General features: G+C 41.8%; 1 protein-coding gene across 1 annotated transcript in view; it reads right to left on the bottom strand.

Annotated features, from left to right (window-relative positions):
- Positions 1-3,576: 3,576 nt before the first annotated feature.
- Positions 3,577-27,457, bottom strand: part of LOC117356801 (B-cell differentiation antigen CD72-like) — a 52,721-nt gene continuing 28,840 nt past the window's right edge. Inside the window, exons 4-6 of the mRNA XM_033936509.1 lie at positions 19,435-19,517; positions 6,583-6,785; positions 3,577-5,693 (exon numbers count right to left, since the gene is read on the bottom strand). Coding sequence (XP_033792400.1) covers positions 6,590-6,785; positions 19,435-19,517 — 279 coding nt within the window. The 3' untranslated portion in view covers positions 3,577-5,693; positions 6,583-6,589. The remainder of the gene's footprint in view (positions 5,694-6,582; positions 6,786-19,434; positions 19,518-27,457) is intronic.

Here is a 27,457-nt window from a genome sequence, read left to right as displayed (position 1 = left end):
CTGGGAATGAAGTTGTCTTTTGGGCAGTACAACCCAACTGATCACAGCAGAAAACTCTAAGTTAGGTTTAGGTCTACCCCAAATCAATAGACCTGGACTTTTGGAATCCATTCAACAAGGAGGATCCCAGAGTATCTGAACTATTTACATCTGATTTGGTCTTTACACATAATTTTGAAATAGGTCAGTGGCGTACCTAGCATATTTGACACCCGGGGCCCATCATTTTTTGCCCCCCCCTCCCCATCTGTACGATAAACATGATTTTTAGTAACAAGCCGCAGGTCACACATGAGTACCTAGGAAAAGGCAGCATCTTACATATGCAGTGAGCAGTACATCAATACACCCATTGTAAAACTAAACAAGCCAGACTAGTACAGATCAATCCTACACTGTCAATCCTAACAGAAAACCATGTCTTTCGAACACACAGAACACAAAACACCTTCGCCTAGTGTGGGATATGTCATCACAAACTAACCCCTCCCCCTTTTACAAAACTGTAGTGTGGATTTTAGCCACGGTGGTAACAGCTCTGACACTCATAGAATTCTGGGCATCAGAGCTGTTACCACCACGGCTGGCGCTAAAAAATGCTCCACAGTTTTGTAAAAGGGGGGACAAAATAGAAATACATAGAAAAAGGTTAAATTGAACCAGCAAGAAGCTGGGCTCTGCATACAATGCAACACCACAGAAACAGTGACACATGTCTCCTAAAGCAACAAATAAATAGAAAATTTTTGTTCTACCTTTGTCTTCTCTGGTTTCTGCTTTCCTCATCTTCTCGTTACTCTCTTCCTTCCATCCACTGTCTGCCATCTCTCTGCCCCTATATGGCATCTTCTCTCCTTCTATGCCCCTTCCAGAAAATGCATGCCTCCCCCTTCCATCTCTCCTTTCTTCCCCATTGGTCTGGCATCTCTCTCTTCTCCTTCCCTCTCCCACACCTCTCTTCTGCAATCCCTTCCCTCATTTTCCTTTTCAATTTATTTTCCGCATCCATCTAGATTATGTTCTTACTACCCTCTCAGCAATTTCCTTTTTTACTGTCTACCTACAGCTCGCCACCTCTTTCCCTCACCCCTCCAGTATTTCCCTAACTCAATCCTTTTCCCCCATCATGTGCCCTCCTTTTATTTATTCCCAACTTCCATCATCTGCCCCTTCTCCCTACTTCCATCATTTGCCCCTTCTCTCTCTTTCCCCTACTTCCATCATCTGCCCTCTTCTCTCTCCCCCTTCTCTCCACTTCCATCATTTGCCCCTTCTTTCTCTTTCCCCCACTTCCATCATCTGCCCTCTTCTCTCTCTCCACTTCCATCATATGTACCCTTCTCTCAATCTCTCCATCCACCACAGGCCCATCTTTCTTCCTTCTTCATCTTTCCGATTTTGGCAACAAGATCGGCAAGGTCCCCCCCCTCAGCGGCATCGGCGCCCTCCCCCCGGCGAAGGCACTCAGCGGCATCGGCGCCTTTCCCCCCCTCCCCCCGTGACAGCACTCAAGTTCGGCTTCCTCCAGGCATCAGCAGAACTTCAGATCGGCAACAGGTGCTCAGTCAAAAGCTTCCCTCTGACTGAATTGCCTGGGCAGAAACAGGAAGCTGAGTGCCATCGCCGTTGCAGCCCAGGAATTTTCCTGACCTGGCCGGCTGTGCACCCCACCCCCCCTAAGGCTGCACCTGGGGCGGACCTCCCCCCCCCCCCCCCCCCGCCTCCCCCTTGGTATGCCACTGAAATAGATGAAAGAAACTGATATTGTTCAAGCAATCCAAGAAGAAGTAAAGCTTGGAGTTATTCTTTTAGCTACCGGTGTGATCTGATTTAGAAGAATGAGTGGAAGTCTAGAGCAAGCTTGTTGTGGAGCCCAAACCTAAAAAGTTGGCTCCTGCTCTGGTCCTCAATGAATAGAATAACTTTATGTGCCCTCTGCCAGCATCCGGGAGAAACAGGGGGGGTTACACCTATGTGATGCTCTACTAGGCTTTCCCATACCAAGTGCTGCTGTTCTAAAGACAGGCATATACTCTTTCATTCAGATTATTTTGGGGAGGTGGAAGGGGGTCAAGGACCAGGGGGGGAATTTGGGGGAGTCATACCTTCATGTATCTATCTGGTCAGTTTGGGTCCTTTTGTGGCACTTAGATGCTTACAAAATAGGTCAAAGTTCTGCCTAGGAAGTCTTGGAAAAGGTTTGATGTCCAAGTTAAGCAAGCCCAAAGCCCACCTAAAACATGCTGATAACACACCTCCCAACATGCCACCTTGAACTTTGGATGCACAGCAAGTGAAACATCTCACTAGATGTCCAGGAAAATGGTTTCAAAAATCGTCACTTGGATAGCCCAGCAATTAGGACCTCCAAGTGCCGACTTAGCTGTTTTTTTGTTAGTTTTTGGATAGTGAGCCCCAAAGTCTGCTATCAAACCATGTCTCACTCACACCAGGAAAACTATTGATATGAAATGACATTCTTCATACACAAATGGAGAAAACAGAGAATCTAATGAGACAAAAGAATCTTAGATTTCTCAACTTTCCTATCTCACACTATTTGGCACCTTTGGAACTCCTGAGAATACAATACCCTCAGGTGGATATTTTTGTACCGGATAATCTATATTATATTCCTAGGAGTTCCAAAAAGATAAGGGAAGAAGGGGAAAATGATAGACTGGTGTCACCAGATAGTTTGAACATTTCCCAATTTTTGGAATCTTCCATAGATTTGATAACTAAATGTGCTACTTTATTGGTAACTTTTAAATCGGACACAGAAAAACAACAAATTCTTAAATTGTACTTTGTGAATAAGAAAGCACTGTTCTGTGGACAACAGTTGAATATTTTCCCAGATGTATCCAGAGTCCAGACAGACGCAGTGTAAGAGAAGGCAATTTCTACAGCTTAGACCTAAAGTCTTAGCTGTGGGAGCTGCATTCTTCCTAAAATTTCCGTGTAAGTGCCTTGTAACATATGGGATTGATAAATTTGTTTTTGTAGATCCATTACACAGTTGGAGAATTTCTTGAAAGATAAAACTGTGCAGAAAGTTTCAGATACTAATTTTTGATCGTCCAAATATCCATTTAGACCAGTTTGTAGACGTTTGGGGTTTTTTATTATAAGCCCCATAACTTTTAATATTAATATGGATTCAACAACACTTCAAGGATATATTTTAAAAACTCACTTTATTTTGACTTATCAGCCACTTGAGATGGTTTGCAGCTATTATGTCAAATGGTAGGATAGAAGTCAACTCACTTAACTGAGGCACGTGCCTCAGTTAAGTGAGTTGACTTCTATCCTACCATTTGACATAATAGCTGCAAACCATCTCAAGTGGCTGATAAGTCAAAATAAAGTGAGTTTTTAAAATATATCCTTGAAGTGTTGTTTTCACATCTTTTAACAATGATTATAAGAGCTTTTGTAAGCGCTGGTCGCTTATTTTGTTTGTGTTTTTACATGGACTTTTTATTATCTTTGTTTACATTGTGAGCCATCTTGGGAAAGGCGGGTTATATGAATCAAATAAAATAAACCAATTGAATTTCATCACTAGTCGTCTTTATTTCTGTACAATTGAATTTCTGGAAACTCTCAGTCCCAGAACACAGTGCCAATATCAACTATTTTCACCATTATACTTCCTTTATTTTTTTACTATTAGAGTAATTTTGCGCAGTTTTCAAAAAATGATTACCAAGTAGCTCTATCGTGCTCATTTCACATGCAAAAGGTAAAACTCTACCACCTTCAATCACAAAATAGAGAGAGAGAAAGAATCCCTAAAGATAAGAGTAGATTGCGCACCCTTATCTTATTTCAATAGTCCTGCTTCTGCTTCCACGAGACGATATTAAACCATCCCACTTCTCTCTAGAAAAATGCTTATTTCAAACTTCTTCTTCAAAGTCCATTAAGTCCATCATCGTGCTGCCAGACATAACCCAACTAGGATCCCAGTTTCACCAGTGACGGCTTCTTCAGGGGTATGCTAAAATGTACAAAAAATATCTTCTTCAACACTCTTCAAGCATGAATAAAATGCAAAATTATATAAATAGCAACTCGATGTCCTCCTAATTGTGTGACAGCCCAAGTTATGCATTGAATTAAGTGCCCCTGTGTATCGGGAGTGCAAAATGGAGTGTTCCACTAGGGGCGTTCCACTTGCAGAAACATGAAACGCCCCTAATGGAACACTGGCTTCTGGATTTTAAATTGATGATTCTTCAACAATTGATAAACCCTCAGGGGAGCAATATCGCCTTAAAATTGTTGCACAGTGAACAGATTCATATATCAGTGGAACACAGTTACAAGTGGAATGGACAAATTTGTGAACGGTTTGTGAGGGCTGAGTGAACAGTGAATGGGGTTTGTGAGGGCTGAGTGGACAGTGAACAGTAAATAGCGTTCCTCTGATGAGGTTGAGGGGACCTAACACATTCATAATCTCTTGCTGGGGAGAACGAATGAACGTGCAAGGAAGACATCATCTGATATATTAGCATGAGCAAGTAAGGCAGAGCAGACTGTCGTTGTCCTTCTCACCGTTGCTAAAAGAAGTTGTATGGTGTAGTTCATATTTGCTTTGTTATTTATATAATTTTGCATTTTACTCATGCTAGAAGAGTGTTTAAGAAGAAATTTTTCATACATTATAGTATACCCCAGAAGAAGCCATCAGTGCATTACATCGTACAATTAAAGTTTGATCACTGAGAATCTGGGAGAGAAACAAAGACTTAAGGACCTTCAAGAAAACAGGAAAGGTCTCTCCGTGCATCCCAGGATGTACCAGGAAGGGGAAGGGATGCCATTTTGGAATCGCGAGCCTGCAAACAGGAGGGACAGGGCATCCCTCCTGCTGTCATCCTAATTTGGAGGTACAGGGGAGGTTCTTGTGGCTCTGTTGTCTCATCATTTCAATTCTTCCTTAGGGTCTGGTGTGGTTCCGGAGGACTGGAAAAGGGCAGATGCGGTCCCTCTGCACAAGAGCGGAAGCAAGGAGGAGGTTGGCAAAACAGGCTGGTTAGTCTGACCTTGGTAGTGAATAAAATAATGGAAAAACTTTTTAAAGCAGAGGATAGTGAGATTTCTAGAACTGAATGGACTGCAGGACCCGAGGCAGCATGGTTTTATGAGAGGCAGGTCTTGTCAGATGACCCTAATTGATCTCTTTGACTGGGTGACCAAACAATTGGATTTGGGAGGGGCACAGTGTCCTTGCTTTTGACACTGTACCGCATCTTAGTCATTCCCAAGACCCACAGTTCCACCTTTATCCCACCTCTTCCAAGATTCAAACCATTTCCATTTTAAAGCAAAACTCCCCATTTTAGAATATTTCAAAGTCATAAGCTTGTATAAAACATACCAATTATCCAATCTTTTGAACCACCAACCCCCATTCACCGGCTGCTTCCAGACAGCCACCAGCAAGAGTTTAGCTGCGGTCAGAAACAGCTTACAGAAGGCTACTTTCCTCTGTTCCAAATCGGGCTCAGCTTAAGATCATCACGTTCTATCGCTCCTCTTTCATGACTTTTTTTGCAACCTAGATGCATAACCCTGCATTTCTTAGCAATAAATCTTAGCTGCTGAATTCTGGGCCATTCTTCAAGCTTCGTTAGGTCCTTCCTCATGTTATCCACACCATCAGATTTTGGCATCATCTGCAAAGAGGGAAAACCTTACCAGAAAGCTCTTCACTTACAAAACTGTTCAAACCAAACCTTGCAGCACATCACTGGTAACATCCTTTTTCTAAGAGCGATCTCCATTGACCACTACCCTCTGACACCTTCCACTGAACCAGTTCTTGACCCATTCCTTCACTTTGGGGCCATCCTGAGGGCACTCAGTTTATTTATTAAGCACCTGTGTGAAACAGTGTCAAAGGCATTGCTAAAATCTAAATATACTGCATCTAGTACTCGCCCTCTATCTAATTCTCTGATCACCCAGTCGACCAGATCTGTTTGAAAAGACATGACTCTACTGAAAACATGTTTTCTCATGTCCTGTAATCCACTGGATCCCTGAAATATCAGTGTTCTTTGTTTTGGTAAAATATATTCAAAATTTTTTTTTTAAAACTATCTGGTGCATGCACAATTTTTACCACAAGTGTGGATATCTGGCCAAGCTGAACCCAATGTACATCTGACCCCAAAGTCATTTTCCTGGAGTTTATGAATACAATGTATCATTGAGGCATCCTTGACAGAAAAGGCTTCTTAGATCTCAGAAAACTTGTAATGTTTCTCTTCCCTACTGCAAAATGTATAACTGTCCACTGGCTTGGTAACCCGTAGCAACTTCACTTTTTCCTTTGGTAGCGTTTTTAGTGCATGCACAAAATTACCACGCACTAAACCGCGTGGTATGCTTCTAGAATAACGCCAGTTCAATGCTGGCGTTAAGGTCTAGCGCACGTGGCAATTTAGCGTGCTCTATTCCGCGTGTTAAGTCCCTAACACACCTTTGTAAAAGGAGCCCTAAATGAGACCTGTAAAAAATTTTTAAAAAGATAGCCATGCGTTTATTAGTAGATGTACTTACACGAGGTCTACAGTACTTCATAGTACGGTAGATATCGTTTCATCCAAATGCAGTCGTTGTTCTTCACATCATCCGTAGGAAACGTATTTTGAAATGTTATCTTGTGAGCGACTTTCACACAAATCCAGGGATAAGACCACGATTCAAACGTATGAGAAGATTGTACATGTATTCCTTCATCTTTTTTGTCAAAATATAGTTTTCTGTAATACATAAATAAATATACGTCTAGGAAGATAGAATTGGGACTGTTGAAGAACGTGATACAGTGAATTATATCATGGCATTATCAATGAAACTTAGGGGCCCTTTCACTGAGATGTATTTATTCCTCCCCTAGATGTTCATTTAAGGTACTTCCCGCAGCAAAGCTGAGTTGTACCAAATAACCTCTTTAACTACATTGTACAACAATCTCTACCTCAAAGAATCTCAAAGGTCTTAATGTATTTCTAGTGCATCCTTGTACTCTAATGTATGTTTAAGCTTCCGTGCTCTGTATTAAACTGTTCTCCATAAATTATACTGTAAGTTGCCGTAAACCTTTGTAGGCAACGACGCATAAATCCTCAGAGTAAATTAGACCAGTGTCCTGCAAACCTTTCTGCGCTGTGCAGAGGCTCCTCTGGCCACAATTCTGAACCTGTCACTTTGTTGGTGGGGGATCCTGGAGGAGGGGAGGTGTGGGGATAGGAGGAGAGACGCTGGTGAAGTGGAGAATCGTCAGTGCTGACTGACTGCCTACAGGACATGCCTCTCGCCTGTGTCTGAATTCAAGAGGGCCTGGGGTCTCTCGAAAAGAGAAAAAGATAATGGATAGGCAGACTGGATGGGCCATTAGAAGAGACTTGGCAGAAGGGCTTCGAGGTAAAATAACATTATTCGCCGATGACGCCAAACTAAGTAATGTAGTGGGAAAATGCACAACGGACGAAGATTCAATGCCTGACAACATGATGCACGACCTACTCCTACTGGAGCGCTGGTCTAGGTCCTGGCAACTCAACTTCAATGCCAAAAAATGCAAAGTCATGCACCTGGGCAGCCAAAATCCATGCAAGACTTACACCCTTAATGGCGAGATCTTAACAAGAACTGAAGCAGAACGAGACTTAGGGGTGATCGTCAGTAAGAACATGAAGACTGCCAATCAAGTGGAGCAAGCTTCATCCAAGGCAAGACAAATCATAGGTTGCATACGCAGGAGTTTCGTCAGCCGTAAGCCTGAAGTCATTATGCCATTGTATAGATCCATGGTGAGGCCCCACCTGGAATACTGTGTGCAATTCTGGTGGCCACATTATCGCAAAGATGTGCTGAGATTGGAGTCGGTTCAGAGATTGGCCACCCGGATGGTCTCGGGACTCAAGGATCTCCTGTATGAAGAACGGCTAGACAAATTACAGCTATACTCGCTCGAGGAGCGCAGAGAGAGGGGGGACATGATTGAGACGTTCAAGTATCTCACGATAATTCATGCAATGCTAGAGCGGCGACTGATGGGAGACTTGGAACATGGACCGGGTCATAGATTTTGTCAGACCCTGGGAATGCTTCTGGCAGGACCTTACACCACATGCTCGCAGCAGACTTCTGTATCTTTTTAATAGAATTGACAAGCATGAAACTATCATTTACCGGCTTTAAAAAGCCGGCTTGTCACTTCCGGTGCTGACGCAAATATACGTCATAACACCGGTATGATTTAATCTGGTTCGCTAACCATGCCGCCATCTTAGGATCTTTGAGACGCGAGTGGCGTCCGTATGAGAGGTATGTAGCCGGTTTTTTTGATATATTATGATATATGTAGTTACAATATACACCGGTTTTTCAAAATTTATTCTGATTTGAGTGTTTCATATTTATATTTGTAGTGTGATCGGACTTGTTTACACCCTGAGGCAGCTTGACAGTGAAACGCTGGCCATCGTTGGTGTTCCGATCCTTAAGGAGAAAGTTAAGTTATTATTATCTTCTTCCATATCACTCAATTCTGAAAGCAATTTTTTGACACATTGCTATGACCATTATAGTAGGAGGTTTTATGTCAGTGAAGTGATCGCCTGAACACCGTTATTCCACCATTGTGGAGGTGGGTGGGCCCCTGTCTGAGGCTTTTTCCTCCGTTAAGATTGGTCTCTGCTTGTGTCTTTTGTTTACTATACCTTCAATTTTTCCTTTTGGTGAAAGTGTTTTTTGCAAGGACACATTTGAAACATAGATAGCTTAAATTACCAGTCACTAAATCTTTTAGATCTTAATTAGACCTACGAGTAGGTCGTAAATTTATCTTCTTTTTTCTATGATCATTTCTGCCTTTATATCCCCGCTTTTTTAACTGAAGATTTTAATTGTAACCATCTATAGAAGTTCGATTGGGTGATCGCAAAGGAGTCCATTAGTTCACAGAAGGTGAGGAAAGTCCCATTTGGATGGCAAATGGATCCTATATCCCAGATACCATGATTGTACCAAAAGGGCCATGAGATAGATTGTTTATCAATCCGAATAAGTTTATTGAACCAAAGGGGACAGGAAGCAGATTTGTTCCACATAATTTTAAGCCTTTGATCAAGTTCAGTAAGAATTTTGTAAGTTGCCCACAGAATGTGGTTTTTAGCTAAATGAGGAGGATTCATTGTACCCATTAATCTAGTTAGAGGAAGGGGAGATACCAGAGAAGATTCTAGTTGTAACCAGTTGGGTGCATCTATAGGAGAAGAGGAAGAGATCCATTCAGCTCCCTGACGGAGAAGAAATGTTTTATGATAGTAGAGGAGGTCGGGGAAATTAACACCTCCTGAGTGGGGAGGGGTTTTCAATTTTTGGATAGAGATTCTATGAGGTTTACCCTCCCAGAGGAAGTGTGATAGAGCAGATTCTGCTTGTTTGTAGAAGATAGGAGGGAATAAAAGGGGAAACATATTAAAGGCATACGTGATTTTTGGAACCACCATCATTTTAATAGTATCCAACCTTCCCCACCAAGACAAATGGAGAGGAGACCATGTAGAAAGGGTAGTTTTGATCTGAGCAATGAGTTTAGATGTGATTAATTGTGTGGAGGATCTGAGATCCCTGTCAAAAGTTAAGCCCAGGTACTTAATACCCGAAGAGACCCAAGTGATTGGTTGCGATGGTATGTGAAAGGGAGTACACATATTGTTTAAAGGCATGATTTCGGTTTTATCCCAATTGATTTTGTATCCCGAAAGTGTGGAAAAGTGAGTGATTAGACGAATTAGGGAAAGCAAGGAATTTTCTGGATCAGACAGATACAACAAAACATCATCTGCATAAGCCGATATTTTAAATTCAATATTTGCAATTGTTATACCCTTAATTTCTAAAGAATTTCTAATTGCAGTAAGCAGGGGTTCGAGGGCCAAATTAAATAATAACGGTGAAATGGGGCATCCCTGTCGAGTGCCTCTGTGAAGAGTAAATGGAGGCGAGGTGTCATCATTCACTATGAGTCTAGCAGTGGGAGAGTTATATAATAAGGAGACCATATGTATAAAAGGTTTCGGGAAACCAAATTTGGAAAGCACAGCAAATAGATAAGACCATTCCACCCTGTCAAACGCCTTCTCTGCATCTAGGGAGACCAGAGCTGAGGAGCTAGTGGACGACAGTGTGAAATGTAGTATATGACATAGGAGTCTGGTGTTATCAGCACCATACTGGCCCTTTAAGAAACCCACTTGATCTCTATGTATAAGTTTAGACATAACAAGTTCCATACGGAAAACCAAAATTTTTGCATAGATTTTGTAATCTAAATTCAATAATGAAATAGGGTGATAATTCTTTACAAGTTGAGGATCTCTATTTGGCTTTGGTAAGACCACAATGTTTGCTTCAAGGAAGCGGTGTTGATTAGACGAGTTCGCCAGGAGACTTTGATAATATGAAAGAAGATGAGGTATCAATAAAAGGGAAAATGATTTGTAGAATTCCGATGTGATGCCATCTGGTCCAGGGGATTTAGCAGGTGGGAGTGAAGTAATGGCTCGGGCGATTTCTTCAGGAGAAACTGGTTGTGATAGAGACTTTTGCTGAAGTTCTGTAAGTGAGGGTAATCTAAGAGAGAGAAGAAAGTTGTTGATAGCTTCCTCTGTTGATGTAGTCTCAGAGGTGTAGAGGTCCGCATAGAAGGATCGAAATTCCTCCAGGATGTCTTTAGTGGAAGTATGGAATTGACCATTGTTAGATTTGATGTGGGTGATTCTGTGTTTGGAGCGGCGACCTTTGAGGAAGGTTGCTAATAAATGACCTGCCTTATTGGAGGAAGCATAATAAGTAGCTGATCGACGAAAAATTGTAGCTGATGCCATGGAACTGAAGATTTCATTATATTGAAATTTGAGTCGTTGTAGTTGTTTATATAGAGAAGGATCATGACTGGCATATAGACGAGTCTCATGGGAGTGAATGTCTAGTTCCAATTGATGTAATGTGGCTTTCCTCTTCTTGAGTTGATATGCTGAGTAGTTGATAATCTCTCCTCGAAGCCAAGCTTTGTAAGATTCCCAGACCATTGTAAAGTCCATATCTGATGAAATATTTGTATCGAAGAAGATGCGAGATTCCTTGTTAATATGAGATAGGAAGGCTTCATCTTGGAGAAGGAAGTTGTTTAATTTCCAATGTCTAGACTTGGTCATGGATGTCCAGTTAAGGGTACATGAAACCGCTGCATGATCTGAGATGGTAATATCATGGATTTTAGAAGAAGTGACTAAATTGACAATGTCTTTTGAGCTCAGAATATAATCAATCCTGGAGAATGAATGATGAGGCGCCGAATAGAAGGTGAAGTCTTTGTCAGTAGGATGAAAAATCCTCCAAATGTCTGACCAGCCATACGTGTCCATTAAAGTGGTGACCTCTGTTCTGACTCTAAGCTTGGCTGGACGGCAGTACATAAGAACATAAGCAATGCCTCCACTGAGTCAGACCCGAGGTCCATCATGCCCAGCAGTCTGCTCACGCGGCGGCCCAACAGGTCCAGGACCTGCACAGTAGCTCCCTATCTATACCCCTCTATCCCTTTTTCCAGCAGGAATTTGTCCAATCCTTTCTTGAAATCCAGTACCGTACTCTGTCCTATTACGTCCTCTGGAAGTGCATTCCAGGTGTCCACCACACGCTGGGTAAAGAAAAATTTCCTAGCATTTGTTTTGAATCTGTCCCCTTCCAATTTTTCTGAATGCCCTCTTGTTCTTATATGTTTTGAAAGTTTGAAGAATCTGTCCCTCTCTACTTTCTCTATGCCCTTCATGATCTTGTAGGTCTCTATCATATCTCCTCTCAACTAGTATTAACATCCGAAAAATACATGTAAGCATGAATCTAGGCAAAACTATATAAATAAATGAAAAATATCAATAAACATTGAATAAGTAAGGTGATATCCACTAAACAATATATAAGAAAAACAATGTAAGTAACTATAATGAAAATGAGGGGGAAAAACAGAGAATCAAGGAAGATAAAAGAGAAGGGAGTGCGGAAGCGGAAGAATCAAGACTAATTAGGTTGTAAATACAGTTTCAGAGAATTCCACTTAGATTGGAATTGGAGAAACCTGTTAGATGATTTAGCTAAATACACTTCAGTCCTATATGTAGAGCATACCAGGTTCCACCATTGGGAGTGTGAAGCCTTAGAGAGATCTTTCCAATAAGATAAGAGAACTTTAAGGGCTAGAGAAAGTAGAAGGTCCATAAGAAAGTAATCAGAGTCAGGGATGTTGTCAGTTAGTGAGAAGGACTTTAATAAAAGCATCTGATATGTCAAGGTAATATCTATATGAAAGATCGAGCAAATCGTTCCCCACACTGAAGTCCAGTAGGAACTAATAGAAGAGCAGGAGTAGAGAAGATGTTTCAATGTACCCTCAGATAGGTTACAGGTCCAACAATTCTTAGAAAAGGAAGGGTTAATGCATCTCAAAGGCCACGAATTTGGACTTGGAGGATGAAATGTATGGTGTCTGCATCTATGAGACAATCTTGGTTTTTCTTATTACATAGAGCTTTTTGGACCCCAGTTCGTTTACATAAAGTAGATAGTTCCAAATCTAATAGATGCTGGCACTGTCATCTCGAAGCTGGGACGTTGGATCATTTGTTATTGTCCCTTGATACTGAAATTTTGGAGATCTATTTGGGATCAAGTTAATAATTTATTGGAGAATCCAGTGGCTCTATCATATGATACCATTTTATTTGGTACATTTATGAGAGCGAAGGCTCAACTATTTGTGAGAAGTAACAAACTTCTTTTTATGACAGGGGTTGCCATGCAGCTTATTTTAAAAAAATTGGAAAAATTGGGATAGATTAAATTACACATTCTGGTGAGAATCCCTCTTATATTTTTTAAATGGAGTAGTTCATGGCCATTCAGCAGGAAAATTACAAGAAATTTATGGATGTTTGGGAATCGTTAACTAAATACTGTAAGGATCTCTTTAGATGTCCCTTTAAACATACACATCTAGGGTGGGAGGGGATGGGAGGGGGTACGTTTTGAAATTGGTTTAGGGCAGGGGTCGGGAACCTATGGCTCGCGAGCCAGATATGGCTCTTTTGATGGCCACATCTGGCTCACGGCCAAACGATGGAGGGTGCTCTGGCGTACCAAGGGGAGGAGGGGGGGCAGTCCACCCGGGTGCACGGCTTGGGGGGGTGCACGGCTTGGGGAGGGTGCACAGCTGGCCAGGTCCGGGTCCTCCTGCCCTTCCTTTCCCCCGGTCCGCGCCACTACTGCTAATCGCCGCCGACAATACATCTTCTTTCCAACATCAATTCTGATGTCAGAGAGGATGTTCTGGACCAGCCAGGCAGTGATTGGCTGGCCCGGAACGTCCTCTCCAATGTCAGAATTGACGTCGGAAAGAATACGTATTGTCGGCGATTAGCAGCAGCAACAGGGAGGTAAGATTTCAGCGGCGCAGCCGGGGGAAAGGAAGGAGAGAGGCGCTTTTTATTTTTTTTTCCGCAGCAGGGAGAGAAGGATGTAGGCAGGCAAGCTGGCTGGCTTTAGCACGGCAGGAAGGGAGTAGATAGGTAGGCAAGCAGGCTGGATTTGGAGGTGGACAAAATCTGGAAGGTAGTGGGGGGACATAAGAAGGAGGCATTGGGGACACTAAGGACACAGGACGGGGGCACTGGGGGCACTATGGACACAGGACGGGGGCGCTGGGGGCACTAAGGACATAAGAAGGAGGCACTGGGAGCTCTAAGGTCACAGAACAAAGGCACTGGGGGCATTAAGGACACAGGAAGGAGGCACTGGGGCACTATGGACATGAGAAGGAGGCACTGGGGCACTAAGGACACAGGATGGGGCACTGGGGGCACTAAGGACATGAGAAGGAGGCATTGAGGGCACTAAGGACACAGGACGGGGGCACTAGGGGCACTAAGGACATGAGAAGGAGGCACTGGGGGCACTAAGGACACAGGATGGAGGCACTAAGGACATGAGAAGGAGGCACTGGGGGCACTAAGGACACGGTAAGGAGGCACTGGGGGCACTAAGGACATGGGAAGGAAGGAGGGAGGGAATAGAAAGGGACAATTGTTGGGCCTGAGTGCAGAAAGAAAGAAATGAAAGAAAGGATGCACAGTCAATTAATAGATGTCCCCTTTTGATGAAAAAAATAAATGGTCACGTTACCTCTGACTTACTTTCTCTGCTACAGAGTCGGCAGTTGCGCTGAGGTGTAGGAAGGTCCCGCGATGACTCGTCTGCCGGCTCTGCTCCGGAAGAAGTAAGTTACGTCGGAGGGGGTGGACCCGGAAGACTTTGCCACAATTAGCTGCGTCTGCTGGGTCCACCCCCTCCGACGTAACTTACTTCTTCCGAAGCAGAGTTGGCAGATGAGTCATTGCGGGACCTTCCTGCATCTCAGTGCGGCTGCCGACTCTGCTGCAGAGAAAGTACGTCGGAGTGGGGTAGACTGGCAACCAGCAGCTATAGTCATCGAGGGACCATGCTGCATGAAGGGAGAGAAAGGAGCAGGACTGCTGGAATGGAAGAGTGGTGGAGGGAAAGAAAGGGGGAAGGGTGGTATGGAAGGGTGGTGCTGATGGAATTGATGTACAGAGAAAGGGGAGAGACATAAGGGGGAAGACCAACCTATGATCACGTTTAATGGATGGAAGTCTCATGAAACAACCTCACCACGTATCAACCAGACTACAAAGCCATCAGCAAAACCATGCAGCAGCAGAAGTCGCATTAATGGTAAGAACTACTTTATGCATCATTGGTTAAGAACAACATAACAACGTTATTAAAAAGAATTCAGAGACTTATTGTACTTTAAAAGTGTTGGTCTTACCTAAAATGCACACATTTAATTGTATTTAGGTTTAAAATGTAATGCCGTGAGAGCCATAGAATAGGTTTAAACTTTAAACCTATTGTATGGCTCTCACTTCAAAATATGTGGCGTTTATGGCTCTCTCAGCCCTACCCCTGGTTTAGGGGGTATGTTTTGATTGTTCTTGAAGGTATTTATTTATTGATTAATAGGTGGAAGGGTGGGGGGAAATAATTTTCTTTTTTATAAATTTTTGTAAGTTTAATGTGCTTTAATTTAATATTCTAAACTTTTAAATGAATACTTCTGTTCGGTCTTCACTTGCGAGGCACCGGGATCCGGTCCTCAGCTGCCGACGAGGGAAAACTCGGATGACCCGTTTCGAAATTTCAAGTTTACGCCCAGCAGTGTCTACGAGGAGCTATCAAGACTATGGGGTCGGACAAACTACACTCCAGGGTGCTCAGGGAGTTGAGTGACGTCCTGGCGGAACCGTTATCCGCGCTTTTCAATCTTTCCCTAAGTACAGGAAGAGTCCTGTTGGATTGGAAAATGGCTAATATCATTCTACTCCACAAAAAGGGATGCAGGACAGAGGCTGAGAATTATAGACCGGTGAGTCTCACAACGATAGTGAGTAAACTTATGGAAACACTAATGAAACGCCAATTGGATACGATCCTGAACGAGGAGAATCTACGAGATCCCCATCAACATGGTTTTATGAAGGGAAGGTCCTGCCAATCAAATCTGATCAGCTTCTTTGACTGGGTAACAAGAAAGCTGGAAATAGGGGAGTCCCTGGACGTCGTGTACTTGGACTTCTGGTGCGTGCACTAAAAATGGACAAAAGGAGCAGGTTCTGCTCCTTAGTGCGCTCCTTCGTGCGCAAACTTAGGGTGCTGCCAGTAACAAGAATACAGCCCTAATCTATGCACCTATTTGGACTCTTTATTATCAGCAAACTAAGCTTTTAATAGTTTTTATCCTTTGTTCCCTTCTCTTAGGGTTTTTATTTCCATCTACCAATACTGACACAATCTGTAATATGTCTTTGACATTATCTAACAACAATATTCCAACCTTTTGGGGGCATCGCCCCTCTAAATATAGATCATCAATACATCAACGTCCAAGTTTTTTTAGAAATTTCTACTTCTTCTTCTCTCCAAGACTCCCCGAAAAATAACAGCTTAAAGCTCGGCCTTATTAATGCCAGATCTATTAAGAGTAAGCATCATCTTTTAAAAGATGCTATTACCTTCCAAGGATTACACATACTTTTCATTACAGAAACTTGGCTCTCTGATGGTAAGGAAGCTTATCTTTCATACTGTTGTCCTCCGAATTATGATTATCTTTTTAACCATCGCCCAAACCGTAAAGGCGGTGGTCTTGCCGTCATATTCCAATCTAATCTAATTAATCTTAATGACCAATCTAATGGAAATTCCACTATCGAATATCTTGACCTCAAACTCAATTTAAATATTAATCTTAATTTTTTGTTGTTATATGTTCCTCCACCAGTAGGACAAAACAAAATAACTTTACTCCAAGATCTTATCTTCGATTTTTGCTCAGCTTCACCACTCCCTCTGGTTTTAGGAGACTTCAACATTCATTTTGATAATGCTTCAGATATCAACAATCAGGATATATTACATATGCTTCATTCGCTAAATCTGTTCCCAATTATAGTAGGTCCAACTCATTCAGCAAATCATACTTTGGATATGATTTTCTCTCCCAAATCTCAGTATATTAAATGTTCAGTTCCATTAGCCACCCCGGTACCCTGGTCTGATCACTATTTCATTTCTACTACCATATCCCTCCCTAACTTAATAACACACAAAACGCAAAATGAATCCAAACTAATCCCATACCGCGATCTTGCCAGACTAGAAGATACTGATATTTCACCTTTTTTTGATGTATCCACTATCAATGATATGTCTACCTCAATAGAAGATCAACTCTCATACTGGAACTCTTCTCTACAATTACTCCTAGATACTAAAGCACCAATAATTTTCAAATCTTTATCGGCACGAAAATTGTCCAACCCATGGTATACGGCTGAACTACATCTTCTAAAAAAACAACTTTGAGCATTAGAAAGAAAATGGCGTCATACTAAGTCCCAATTAAATCTTCTAAATTTTAAAGAAAAAGCAGCCACATATAAAACAAAAATTAATCAGGCAAAGAAAAAATTTTATACAGAAAAAATTTATAAAGCAAAAAATTCCGCTACCCTATATAACATTTTAAAATCTATCACATCTCACAATTCAAAAAACACTACAATTCAGATATCCCTCTTGAAAGCACAAGATATTGCTGATGCATTCAACCAGAAAATCAATAACATTCGAAGTACATTTTTTTCTAACATAATTAATAGTCCTTCAAGTAAACATCCTGGAGACCACCTTCCAACAGCCAAATGCTCAAATTTCAAACTTCCCTCTCTCAATGATATCAAAGCACTTTTCTCTCAAATAAATTTAAAGAGTTCTGGGTCTGAAATTCTTCATCCATTCTATTTAAAAAAATTCTTTCATCTCTTTGGTCCTTTCATCCACACGATTATTCTAAAAAGCTTACAAACTGCTTCAGTCCCTGCCCTTTGGAAAACTTCTACTATCATTCCTTTACTTAAAGACCACAAAGCTAGTAAAAATGATCCTTTAAATTACCGCCCAATTGCAAATATCCCTTTCTTAGCCAAAATGACTGAAAAATTGATATTTAATCAGGTTTCCGATTTCATTGAGTCAACTAATGTTATGCATCCTAATCAGACAGGCTTTCGCAAATATCATAATACGGAACATTCCCTGATCGGTCTTACGAATAACATTCATTATTTCCTGGACCATCATAAATCTGTTGCCCTTTTTTCCCTAGATATCTCCGCTGCATTTGACACAATTGATCATGACCTCCTTCTCAGTCGACTAGAATCAATTGGCATCTGCGATCAAGTTCTTAACTGGTTCACATCATACCTTACTAATCGAACTTCATGTGTTAAATTTAATAAAGAATATTCCAATGCATACACAACGTCTTTTGGGATTCCTCAAGGATCTATTTTATCTCCCCTTTTATTTAACATCTTTCTTGCACCATTATTGAATCTGTGTCAGTCTGTTGGCTTTACTGTTTTCTCATACGCAGATGACATTCAACTAACTCACCCACTCAATCCTGAAAATCATGAAGACATCAAATCATTAAATAAAAAACTCGAATTAGTTCAAAATTGGCTTAATAAAAACAAATTAGCATTAAATATAACAAAAACAAAGGCAATGATTTTTAATTGGAAAAAAGACATCAGATTGAATTCGCCATTCCTTCTTAATAATACGCCAATAGAAATAGTTCCCAAATTAAAAATCTTAGGAGTTGTAATTGATGAGAAATTAGAATTCAAAGATCATATCAATAATATAGTTAAAATATGTTTCTATAAATTACGCTTAATACGATCCATAACCAAATTTCTCGAGCCCAAATCACGCAATATATTAATTCATTCATTAGTAATAGCAAAAATAGACTATTGTAATTCTTTGTTGCTCAATATTACTCAAAAAGAAAAACGACGATTGCAAATTATTCAAAACACTGCTATTAAATTAATTTATGATGCCAGGAAATTTGACCACGTAACACCATTTTTCATTGACGCTCATTGGCTTCCTATTAGCCATCGCATACTGTTTAAGGTTTTGCTACTTATATTTAAAACCCTGACATTCAATGAACCTCAATTCATATCTAAAATGTTAATTCCCCATAGTTCCGCACGTGCACTTAGATCATCTTCTCAAAATGTATTAGTTGTTCCCTCTTTAAAAATAATAGGCACATGAAGATCAGACATGTTCTCCATAATTGGTCCCCAATGGTGGAATTCATTGCCCCAATACATCAAAATTGAAAAAGACATATCTTCTTTTAAAAAATCCCTGAAAACATTTCTTTTTAAAGATGCTTTTAATATTTAAATTTTTCTTTATTTTATGAATTTCTCTTTTATGAATCACCCTGCCCCTTTTTGTTTTTCCCTTAATTGTTTTTCTTAATATAACAGATGTAACTTTTACCCTCCTTCCCTCCCAATTGATGTCTGTCTTGTCTGATTTCTAATATTTATGTATTTTGTATGTATTTTAACTTTAACTAATTTTATTACTATGTACATCGCTTTGTATAAAGATATAGCGATTCATCAAATATTTAATAAACCTTGAAACCTTGAAATGCTAGCACACCTTTGTAAAAGGAGCCCTTGGTCTTAAACTTACACGAACAAGTAGACAAATGTATTGCAATAAGTCAGTATCGTACATCTTTCATTTTCTGGATAGAGAGAGCAGTGCTCCATAAATTGTACATTTTGATTTTTTTTTTGTTCTGGTATTGGTTGGAGAAAGATTACAAATGATGAAGATGATGGAATGTATTTTCTCTTAATGAATTATTTAACTTACGATTTTGAGCCATCACGCCAAGTATTGTGATAGTAAGGTGGTAACATACTCCAATGCTCTTTACGCTTCTGTTTTATATATTCCTGAAAGATACAATATGATGAAACCATTACAAATCATTCTCATATTTACTAGGGCCAAATTCTGCAAACAGTGTCTACATCAGACGGCTGCCTATAAAACACCGCCGATCACATGTCAATCACGCTACAGCACTGTTTGCAGAATCTCACCTACTGTTAAACATAGCTGCCAGTAATGTAGGTCCGGGTTGTGAAAGCCTATATTCCTGGTACCTGTGTTTGACGAGAATTGCATCTACAGAGGCACCTAGCAACACCTAAGGTAATTTCCAACTTAAGCCATGCCTACTTTGACCTTAGGAACCTCTAGACCCCTCTGTTGACACTATTACTACATTACATTAGTGGTTTCTATTCCGCCATTACTTTGCAGTTCAAGGCAGATTACATAAAGGATTTATCTGGCCATTTCCAGAGGAATTATAGAATAGATAGATTGGTTCGTAGAGATGAGGTGGTTCTTGTGGCGTTAGGTTGTCTCTCTAAGAGATCTCACATGCCTATCCCAGGCTTTCTTGAATTCAGACACAGTCTCTGTCTCCACCACATCTTCCAGGAGACTGTTCCACGTACCTACCACACTTTCTGTAAAAATGTATTTCCTTAGATTACTCCTGAGCCTATCACCTCTTAACTTCATCCTGGGAGTACTACTGAACTCAAATCTATCACTCACGGACCACGTCTCCCAAATAGTGTCAACCTCCTTTTACTACCTCCACCAGCTGAGGAGCATCCATACATACTTCTCAGAATCTGAATTTGCCCAGTTACTATATGCTTTTGTGCTGTCCCGTATGAATTACTAGTAGGCCTATTTGCCAAAAACCTCTCTTGCCTCCAATCCGTCCAAAACGCTACAATCTGCCTATTAAAGAACTTGAGCATCTGTGGCCATGTCATGCCAGTGCTAACATATGTTCATTGGCTACCTATCAAGAAGTGCTGTATCTTCAAAGCCCTAGCCCTGGCATTGAAAACCTTCAAGAAATTGGTACAAGACTATATGATTTCCAAGCTACCAATCTATAACCCAAGCTGACCATTAAGATCCCAAAAAGAAAGACAACTGCCCCTACCCCCTGGACGCACTCTCAGAACAGAATCAGCCCACAGGCACGCCTACTCACACTTTATGCCCAAACTATGGAACCTCCTCTCTCCATCTATCAGAGAGCTGGATGATCTATGGAACTTCAGGGCAGCCATGAAAACCTTTATATTCACAAATCCAGCTCCATGAAAAGACCCAAGCCTAAATTATCCCAGATAAACTCTTCAACTAGGCCATAGCGCTAAGTTCCTCACCAAAGCATGTATAGTTAGAGTATCTCAGTTGTTTATATCTACTATAACATGTATAGTAACTAATGTATCTTAGCTGTTTATTTCTACTATAGCATGTATAATTAATTACCATGTATAATTAATAGTGTATCTCAGAAGTTCTCTATTTACCATAACTTGATCACTACCTCCTAAATACGTCTTGTCCATATTTGTCTTGACTATACTGTGTATGCACTCCTGTAACCCGTTATGGGCTCTTTTAGAAGGATGGGCTAAATAAATGAATAAATAAATCCTATGCCCTCTCATTCCAGAGCTTCCTTTCAAATGAAAGAGATTTGACTCATGCACATTTACACCACGTAGGAATTTAAATGTCTATCATATCTCCCCTCTCCCACCTTTCTTCCAAAATATACATATTGAAATCTTTAAGTCTGCCCTCATACGTCTTAGGATGAAGACCACATACCATTTTAGTAGCCTTCCTCTGGACCGACTCCATCCTTTTTATATCTTTTTGAAGGTGTGGCCTCCAGAATTGTACACAATATTCTAAATGAGGTCTCACCAGAGTCTTATACAGAGGCTTCAATGCCTCCTTTTTCCTACTGGCCATACCTCTCCCTATGCAGCCTAGCATCTTTCTAGCTTTTGCCATCACTTTTTCAACCTGTTTGGCCACCTTAAGATCATCCCACCCAAGTCCCGCTCTTCTGCCGTGCACATAAGTTCTTCACCCCCTAAACTGTACTGTTCCCTTGGGTTTTTGCAGCCAAATGCATGATCTTGCATTTCTTAGCATTAAATTTTAACTGCCAAATTTCAGACCATTCTTCAAGCTTCACTTGGTCTTTCTTTTTGTTATTCACACCATCCAGGGTGTCTACTCTATTGCAGATTTTGGTATCATCCACAAAGACGCAAATCTTACCTGATAGCCCTTCAGCAATATCGCTTATAAAAACATTAAAAAGAACAGGTCCAAGAACAGAACCTTGAGGCACACCACTGGTAACATCCCTTTCCTCAGAGCGATCTTCATTGCCCACTACCCTCGGTAGTCTTCCATTCAACCAGTTTCTGATCCAGCCCGTCACTTTGAGACCCATCCTGAGGGCACTCAGTTTATTTATTAGATGTCTGTGTGGAACACTGTCAAAAGCTTTACTAAAATTACATTACATTACATTAGGGATTTCTATTCCGCCATTACCTTGCGGTTCAAGGCGGATTACAAAAGGTTAATTTAAAAAAACAGAGTTACAATGATTAGCAAGAGAGGTAAGTTGTAGATCTTATGAACATTTAGCGGGTTGTTGAGGGTGAGGTGGTTTGTAAAAGAGTTAATAGGTGGTCATAGTGGAAGTTCTTTTGTTATTGTTAGTGCAGTAATGGGTAGGTCAAATGTCAGTTTTGGAGTTATTAAACGGTCGTGATGTTATTGCTGCTTCAGGAATTTCTTGAAAAGTGTGGTTTTTAATTCTTTTCTGAACGTCCTATAGTCTGGGGTGGTCATCAAGAGGTTGGAGATCTTGTTGTTCAGCCTTGCGGCTTGGGTGGCTAGGAGGCCGTCGTGTAGTTTTGTTCTTTTTACTTCCTTGATTGGGGGGGTATGAATGGGGAGTGCGTTTTTCTGTGTCTTGTAGTGGGTGCTTGGATGAGGCGATTGTTCAAGTATGATGGGCTGTCTCCGTGTAGGGTTTTAAATAATATGCAGTAGAATTTGAATTGGATTCTTTCTTGGATTGGAAGCCAATGTGAGTTGATGAAGGCTTCAGTGATGTGGTCATGTTTTTTCAATGAGTAGATGAGTCTCAAGGCTGTATTTTGGATTGTTTGGAGTTGTCTGATCATAGTTGCAGGGCAAGGAAGGAAGAGGATGTTGCAGTAGTCCAATATACCTAGTATTAGGGATTGTACTATAAGTTGGAATTGTGTTCTTTCAAAGAATTTTCGGACTTGTCTCAGATTTCTCATGATTGCGAATGATTTCTGAATTGTTTTATTTATTTGCGGTTGCATTGTGCAGCATCTGTCTATGGTCATGCCAAGTAGTTTTATGGTGGTTTGGATGGGATATTTGATTGCGTTTATGTCTAAGTTGGTTGTGGTTTGGATCTTGTCATTTTCGAGAAGGATGAATTTTGTTTTGTCTTGGTTGAGTTTAAGTTTGTGATTTTTCATCCAGGTTGTGACTGTTTCAAGTGTTTGGTGAAGTTTGTCTGTCATGGTAGGTTTAGAATGATCGTATGGGATGAGGATGGTGATGTCATCAGCATAACTATAGGTGGTTATGCCCAGATTGTCCAGGTGCGTTCCTAGAGAAGCAGTGTAGAGATTGAAGAGGGTGGGGGATAGTGGAGATCCTTGTGGTACGCCGCAGGGGTTTGACCAGGATTCTGACTTTTCTTTGTTTGATTTTACACTGTAGGTTCTGAGTTTTAGGAATCCTTCAAACCAAGAGTATACTTTATCTGAGATGCCTATTGCGTCTAAGATCTGTAGAAGGATGTTGTGATCCACTAAGTCGAATGCCGCAGTTAGGTCCAGCTGAATGAGAAGCATTTTTTTCCCTGTACTAAGGTGTTGTCTGACGGTATCCATAAGGGAGCCTAGTAGTGTCTCTGTACTGAAGTTTGTTCTGAAGCCTGATTGCATGGGGTGGAGTAGGTTGTGGTCATCTATGTAGTTGGTGAGGAGTTTGGCTACTAGGCCTTCTATAATTTTGACATATAGCGGGATTGAGGCTATAGGTCTAAAGTTAGATGGGTGGTTTTGTGGTGCTTTTGGGTCTTTTTGGATTGGGGTGATGACGATTTCGCTGAGGTCAGCAGGGAATGTGCCTTCTGTGAGCGTGAATTGGATCCATTGTAGAATTATGGTGCGGAATTTTACACTAGAGGTGGTAAGGAGATATGAGGGGCAATGGTTGAGGTCACAGGAGGCATGGCTGTATTTTTTGTAGAATTTGTTGAATTCTGACCATTGTATGTTGGGGAATTGAGTCCAAATTCTGTCTGCTGCAGTTGCCTCTTTTCCTGAAGGGTGGATTGTGATTGGGTTTTGATGGGATGGGTTAAGGATGAGAGTGGCTCTGGTGTTGGTAATTTTGTTCTTGAAGTGTTCTGCTAAGAGGGTGGGTGATGGTGGAGGGGTGTTCGTGGTAGTTGTGTATGGTTTGGTGTCTGTTAATTCTTTCAGGATTTGGAATATTTTTTTGGAATCTTGGGTTTCCGTGCCTATGAGATTAGTATAGTAGCTTTTCCTCTTATCCCTTAGTTGATTTTTGTATTGTTTGTTGATTTTTTTCCATTCGGTTTTTGTTTGATCTTGGTTCTTTTTTCTCCATTTTCTTTCTAATCTTCTACACTGTCTTTTGAGTTGGAGTAGTTCATTATCAAACCATTGGTCTGATTTCCTGCTGGTTCTGGTTTTGGTTTGTAGGGGGGCCAGATCATCAAGGATGTTGGTGGACACATTTTTCCAGTGGGGGATGAAGTTTTTTGGGTCGCAGTCTTGGATAGTTTCGTCTACATTTGACCAAAAAATGGTTGGGTCGATATGTTTGCGTGTGGTATATGTGGTTTTTTTTGATTGAGGTGTGTGTTTGGTCATGGTCCAGTTGATGTTGAAGTTGTATGTGTAGTGGTCTGACCATAGGGATGGGGACCATGTTCCGTTAGGAGTTTGGATTGCTGGATAGGATGGTTGGTGAGTCATGAATGCAGCAATGTCCAGTTGATGACCTTTTTCATGGGTGGTTTGTGGATTTAGGATCTGGAAGGATAAGGCATTGAGGAAGGATAGACAGTTATTTGCTGGTGTGGAGGTTGTGTCTTCTAGGTGTAGGTTTAGGTCTCCTAGGATGAGGTTATATTCTGCTGTTAATGAGTTTTGGTAGATGAAGTTTTCAAATTCAGGTCTCACTGTGGTCCAGTTTCCTGGTGTTATGTAGCAGAGCAAGCAGTTTAGTGAGTTTTTTAGTGTTGGGTTTGTGAGATGACACGTTAGGAAATCCATTTGCGGGGTGGATGTTTTTTCAAGTATGTTTAGAGTTAGGGAATTCTTGATTATTATTGCTAGTCCTCCTCCTCTTTTTTTTTCTCTGCAGGTTACTGTTATTTTGTATCCCGGCGGGCATACTTCTTTTATTCTTGGGTCTGTGTCTGAGGTTAACCAGGTTTCAGTGAGGAATAGGCAGTCAAGTTTTTCTGTTTTTATCCAATTTTTTATGTTTTCTGTTTTGGGTCCTAGTGCTCTGATGTTAACATAGGCACATGTAAGGGAGGTCGTGTCAGTCTGGGGAATGTGTGTTGTTTCCGGGTATATGAGTGTTGTGGGAGATGGATGAGATTTTGTTTTCGGAAGTGTTGATCTTCTTCTCCAGGTTACAGTGATGGAGTGTTGAGCGCTGGTGTGGTGGTTCGAGTTTCTTGATGTGATTATTCTTCTGTTGGGGAGTTGGAAGTTGGTTGTACTGGAGGATGTGGTTGTGGTGGGTAAGTTGTTTGCTGCTGCTTTCCAACTAGAAATGAGGAGGATTATCAAAAGGGTGGCTAGAGTGTGTGTATGCAAGGAGAGCTTCATTTTTGATGACTGGTTCGGAGTGTTAGGTAGAAGGAATGGTTCTCCCTTTGAGTCCCAGCTGGATCGGGAGTGGCTGGTTTTTTTTTGTGCTGGGAGGAGGGGGAGGAGCGGGGATCTTACGCTCCTTACCTTATGTTGGAAGTCGGCAGGAGGTCCTGTGGAGTGGTCTTTGGGGCGTAGGTGTTCCCGGTTCCTAGGTCCGCAAGTGCTCCTCTCAGGTGCTCCACGAAGGCGCCCACGCCGGCCCGTTCGAGCTGGCTTGTGTGGTGCTGGCGTCGGGTCTGTTTTTTTTTTTTAAATGATGTCCTCCTGCGGGAACGGGGGGGCGGAGCAGGGCTCCCACGCCGGCCCGTTCGAGCTGGCTTGTGTGGTGCTGGCGTCGGGTCTGTTTTTTTTTTTTAAGGTACAAACTGTTTATTGAATTTTCAAAAACATACAGAAGTATCAGAAACATGTACAGATCAAAGAAAGCAGGGAGAGCCGGAGCAAATGTCAAGAAATTGTCCATCATCGCTTAGCCAAAGACAGATATGCGTCTAACATCAGCAGAATCAGAGCAAGGAAACACAAGAAAGGCACTGGCGATGCATCAAATAGATATCAACTCTCCAAACTCTCCCCTTCCCGCCCCCCTCCCACCCCATTCCCCCCCTCCACCCAACCCAACACCCCTCCAGAAGAAGAGAAGAAAAAAAAAAATAAAATAAAAAAATAAAAGAAGAGGGGGGGACGGAGAAGCAAGAATATGTACAGCTGATAGCAGAGAACTGTAAGCGCTGACCTATGGAAAGGCATAGACAATATATACAAAGATACCCTGCAAACAGAGCCCTGAACTCTTATGAGCCCTGAGAAGAAATGCCAAACCTCTCCCCTCCCCGTCCCCTAACTAAAATTATAAGAAAGAGAAATAAAGGAATAGGAGGTCCTTGGCCAAGAAGGGGCACCCCAGAGCAACAACGCCCACCGCTCCAGCAGATCAAAGCCTCAAAGTGTTAAGAATCGAACTCCGAATTCTAGGAGACAGAGAATAAATATAGGGTCTCCAGACCCGCAGAAAAATCTTGGATTGACGAAAGGAAGTACGCACCTGACCTCTCTCTAGTAACATCAATGCATGCAGCCGATTACGCCAGGCCCAATACGCAGGAGGGTCAGCCGACACCCACTCGGTCAAGATAATCTTCTTGGCCACCAAGCCCGCCTTCCGCAGGAATAAACAACCTACTCCAGGCGATAAATGAAAAGCCTCAAATCTGTCTAGGAGAAACCCCACTGGAGTGAGAGGAACAGGACAGCCCAACAGAGCCTCCAAAAAGCGGACCACCCTCCTCCAGAAGGACTGAACAATCGGACAACTCCAAAAAGCGTGAAAGAAGGAGTTTGGGGCAGCATTACATTTCTCACATTGATCAGAGTCGGTCAAAGCAGAGTGGAACAGCTGAACCTTCGTAAAATAAGCCCTATGGAGCACCCGAAACTGACATTCCCTAAGTTCAGCAGAAACAGAGACTGTGGGGATGCGCCGAATAAGACCTCCCACATCCAAGTCCGCCGGGAGAAGGTCCAAATCCTTGGCCCACCGTGCACACAAAGAGTCCCAAGAGCGAGGCGGGGTCAACAAACAAAGAGCTTTATGCAACGCGGAAACCGAAAGCCCCCCATCAGCAAAACTAGCGAAAAATGAGCGAAGTCGGCCACCCAAACCCAGCTGCAAATCCTCCACCCTCAAGGAATGAACGTAATGGTCTAATTGTAGATACGCAAAAAAGTCAGTTTCCCTGATCCCCGTCCGTAGTCGTAGTGCCGGCCAAGAGCAGAGAGTCCCAGCCTCGGTGAGGACATGCTCCAAAGTAGTCAATCCAAGTAGGCCCCAACTCCGAAAGGAAGCCGAAGAATTACCGGGTAAGAACTGAAGATTCCCCTGCAGAGGCAACTGGTCAGAGGCCCCCGGCCTCCCTCCTAAAAGCAACACCAAACTCTTCCAGATATCACGCAAAGATCCCAGCAACAAGCTGGAGCGTAAGGAAGAAGGCACGGAAGATCGAGGCGCATGTAAT

This window comes from Geotrypetes seraphini, chromosome 1, assembly GCF_902459505.1.
Source record: "Geotrypetes seraphini chromosome 1, aGeoSer1.1, whole genome shotgun sequence".
In the NCBI taxonomy this organism is placed as follows: Eukaryota; Metazoa; Chordata; class Amphibia; order Gymnophiona; family Dermophiidae; genus Geotrypetes; species Geotrypetes seraphini.
This window is presented reverse-complemented; position numbering and strand designations above follow the sequence as displayed.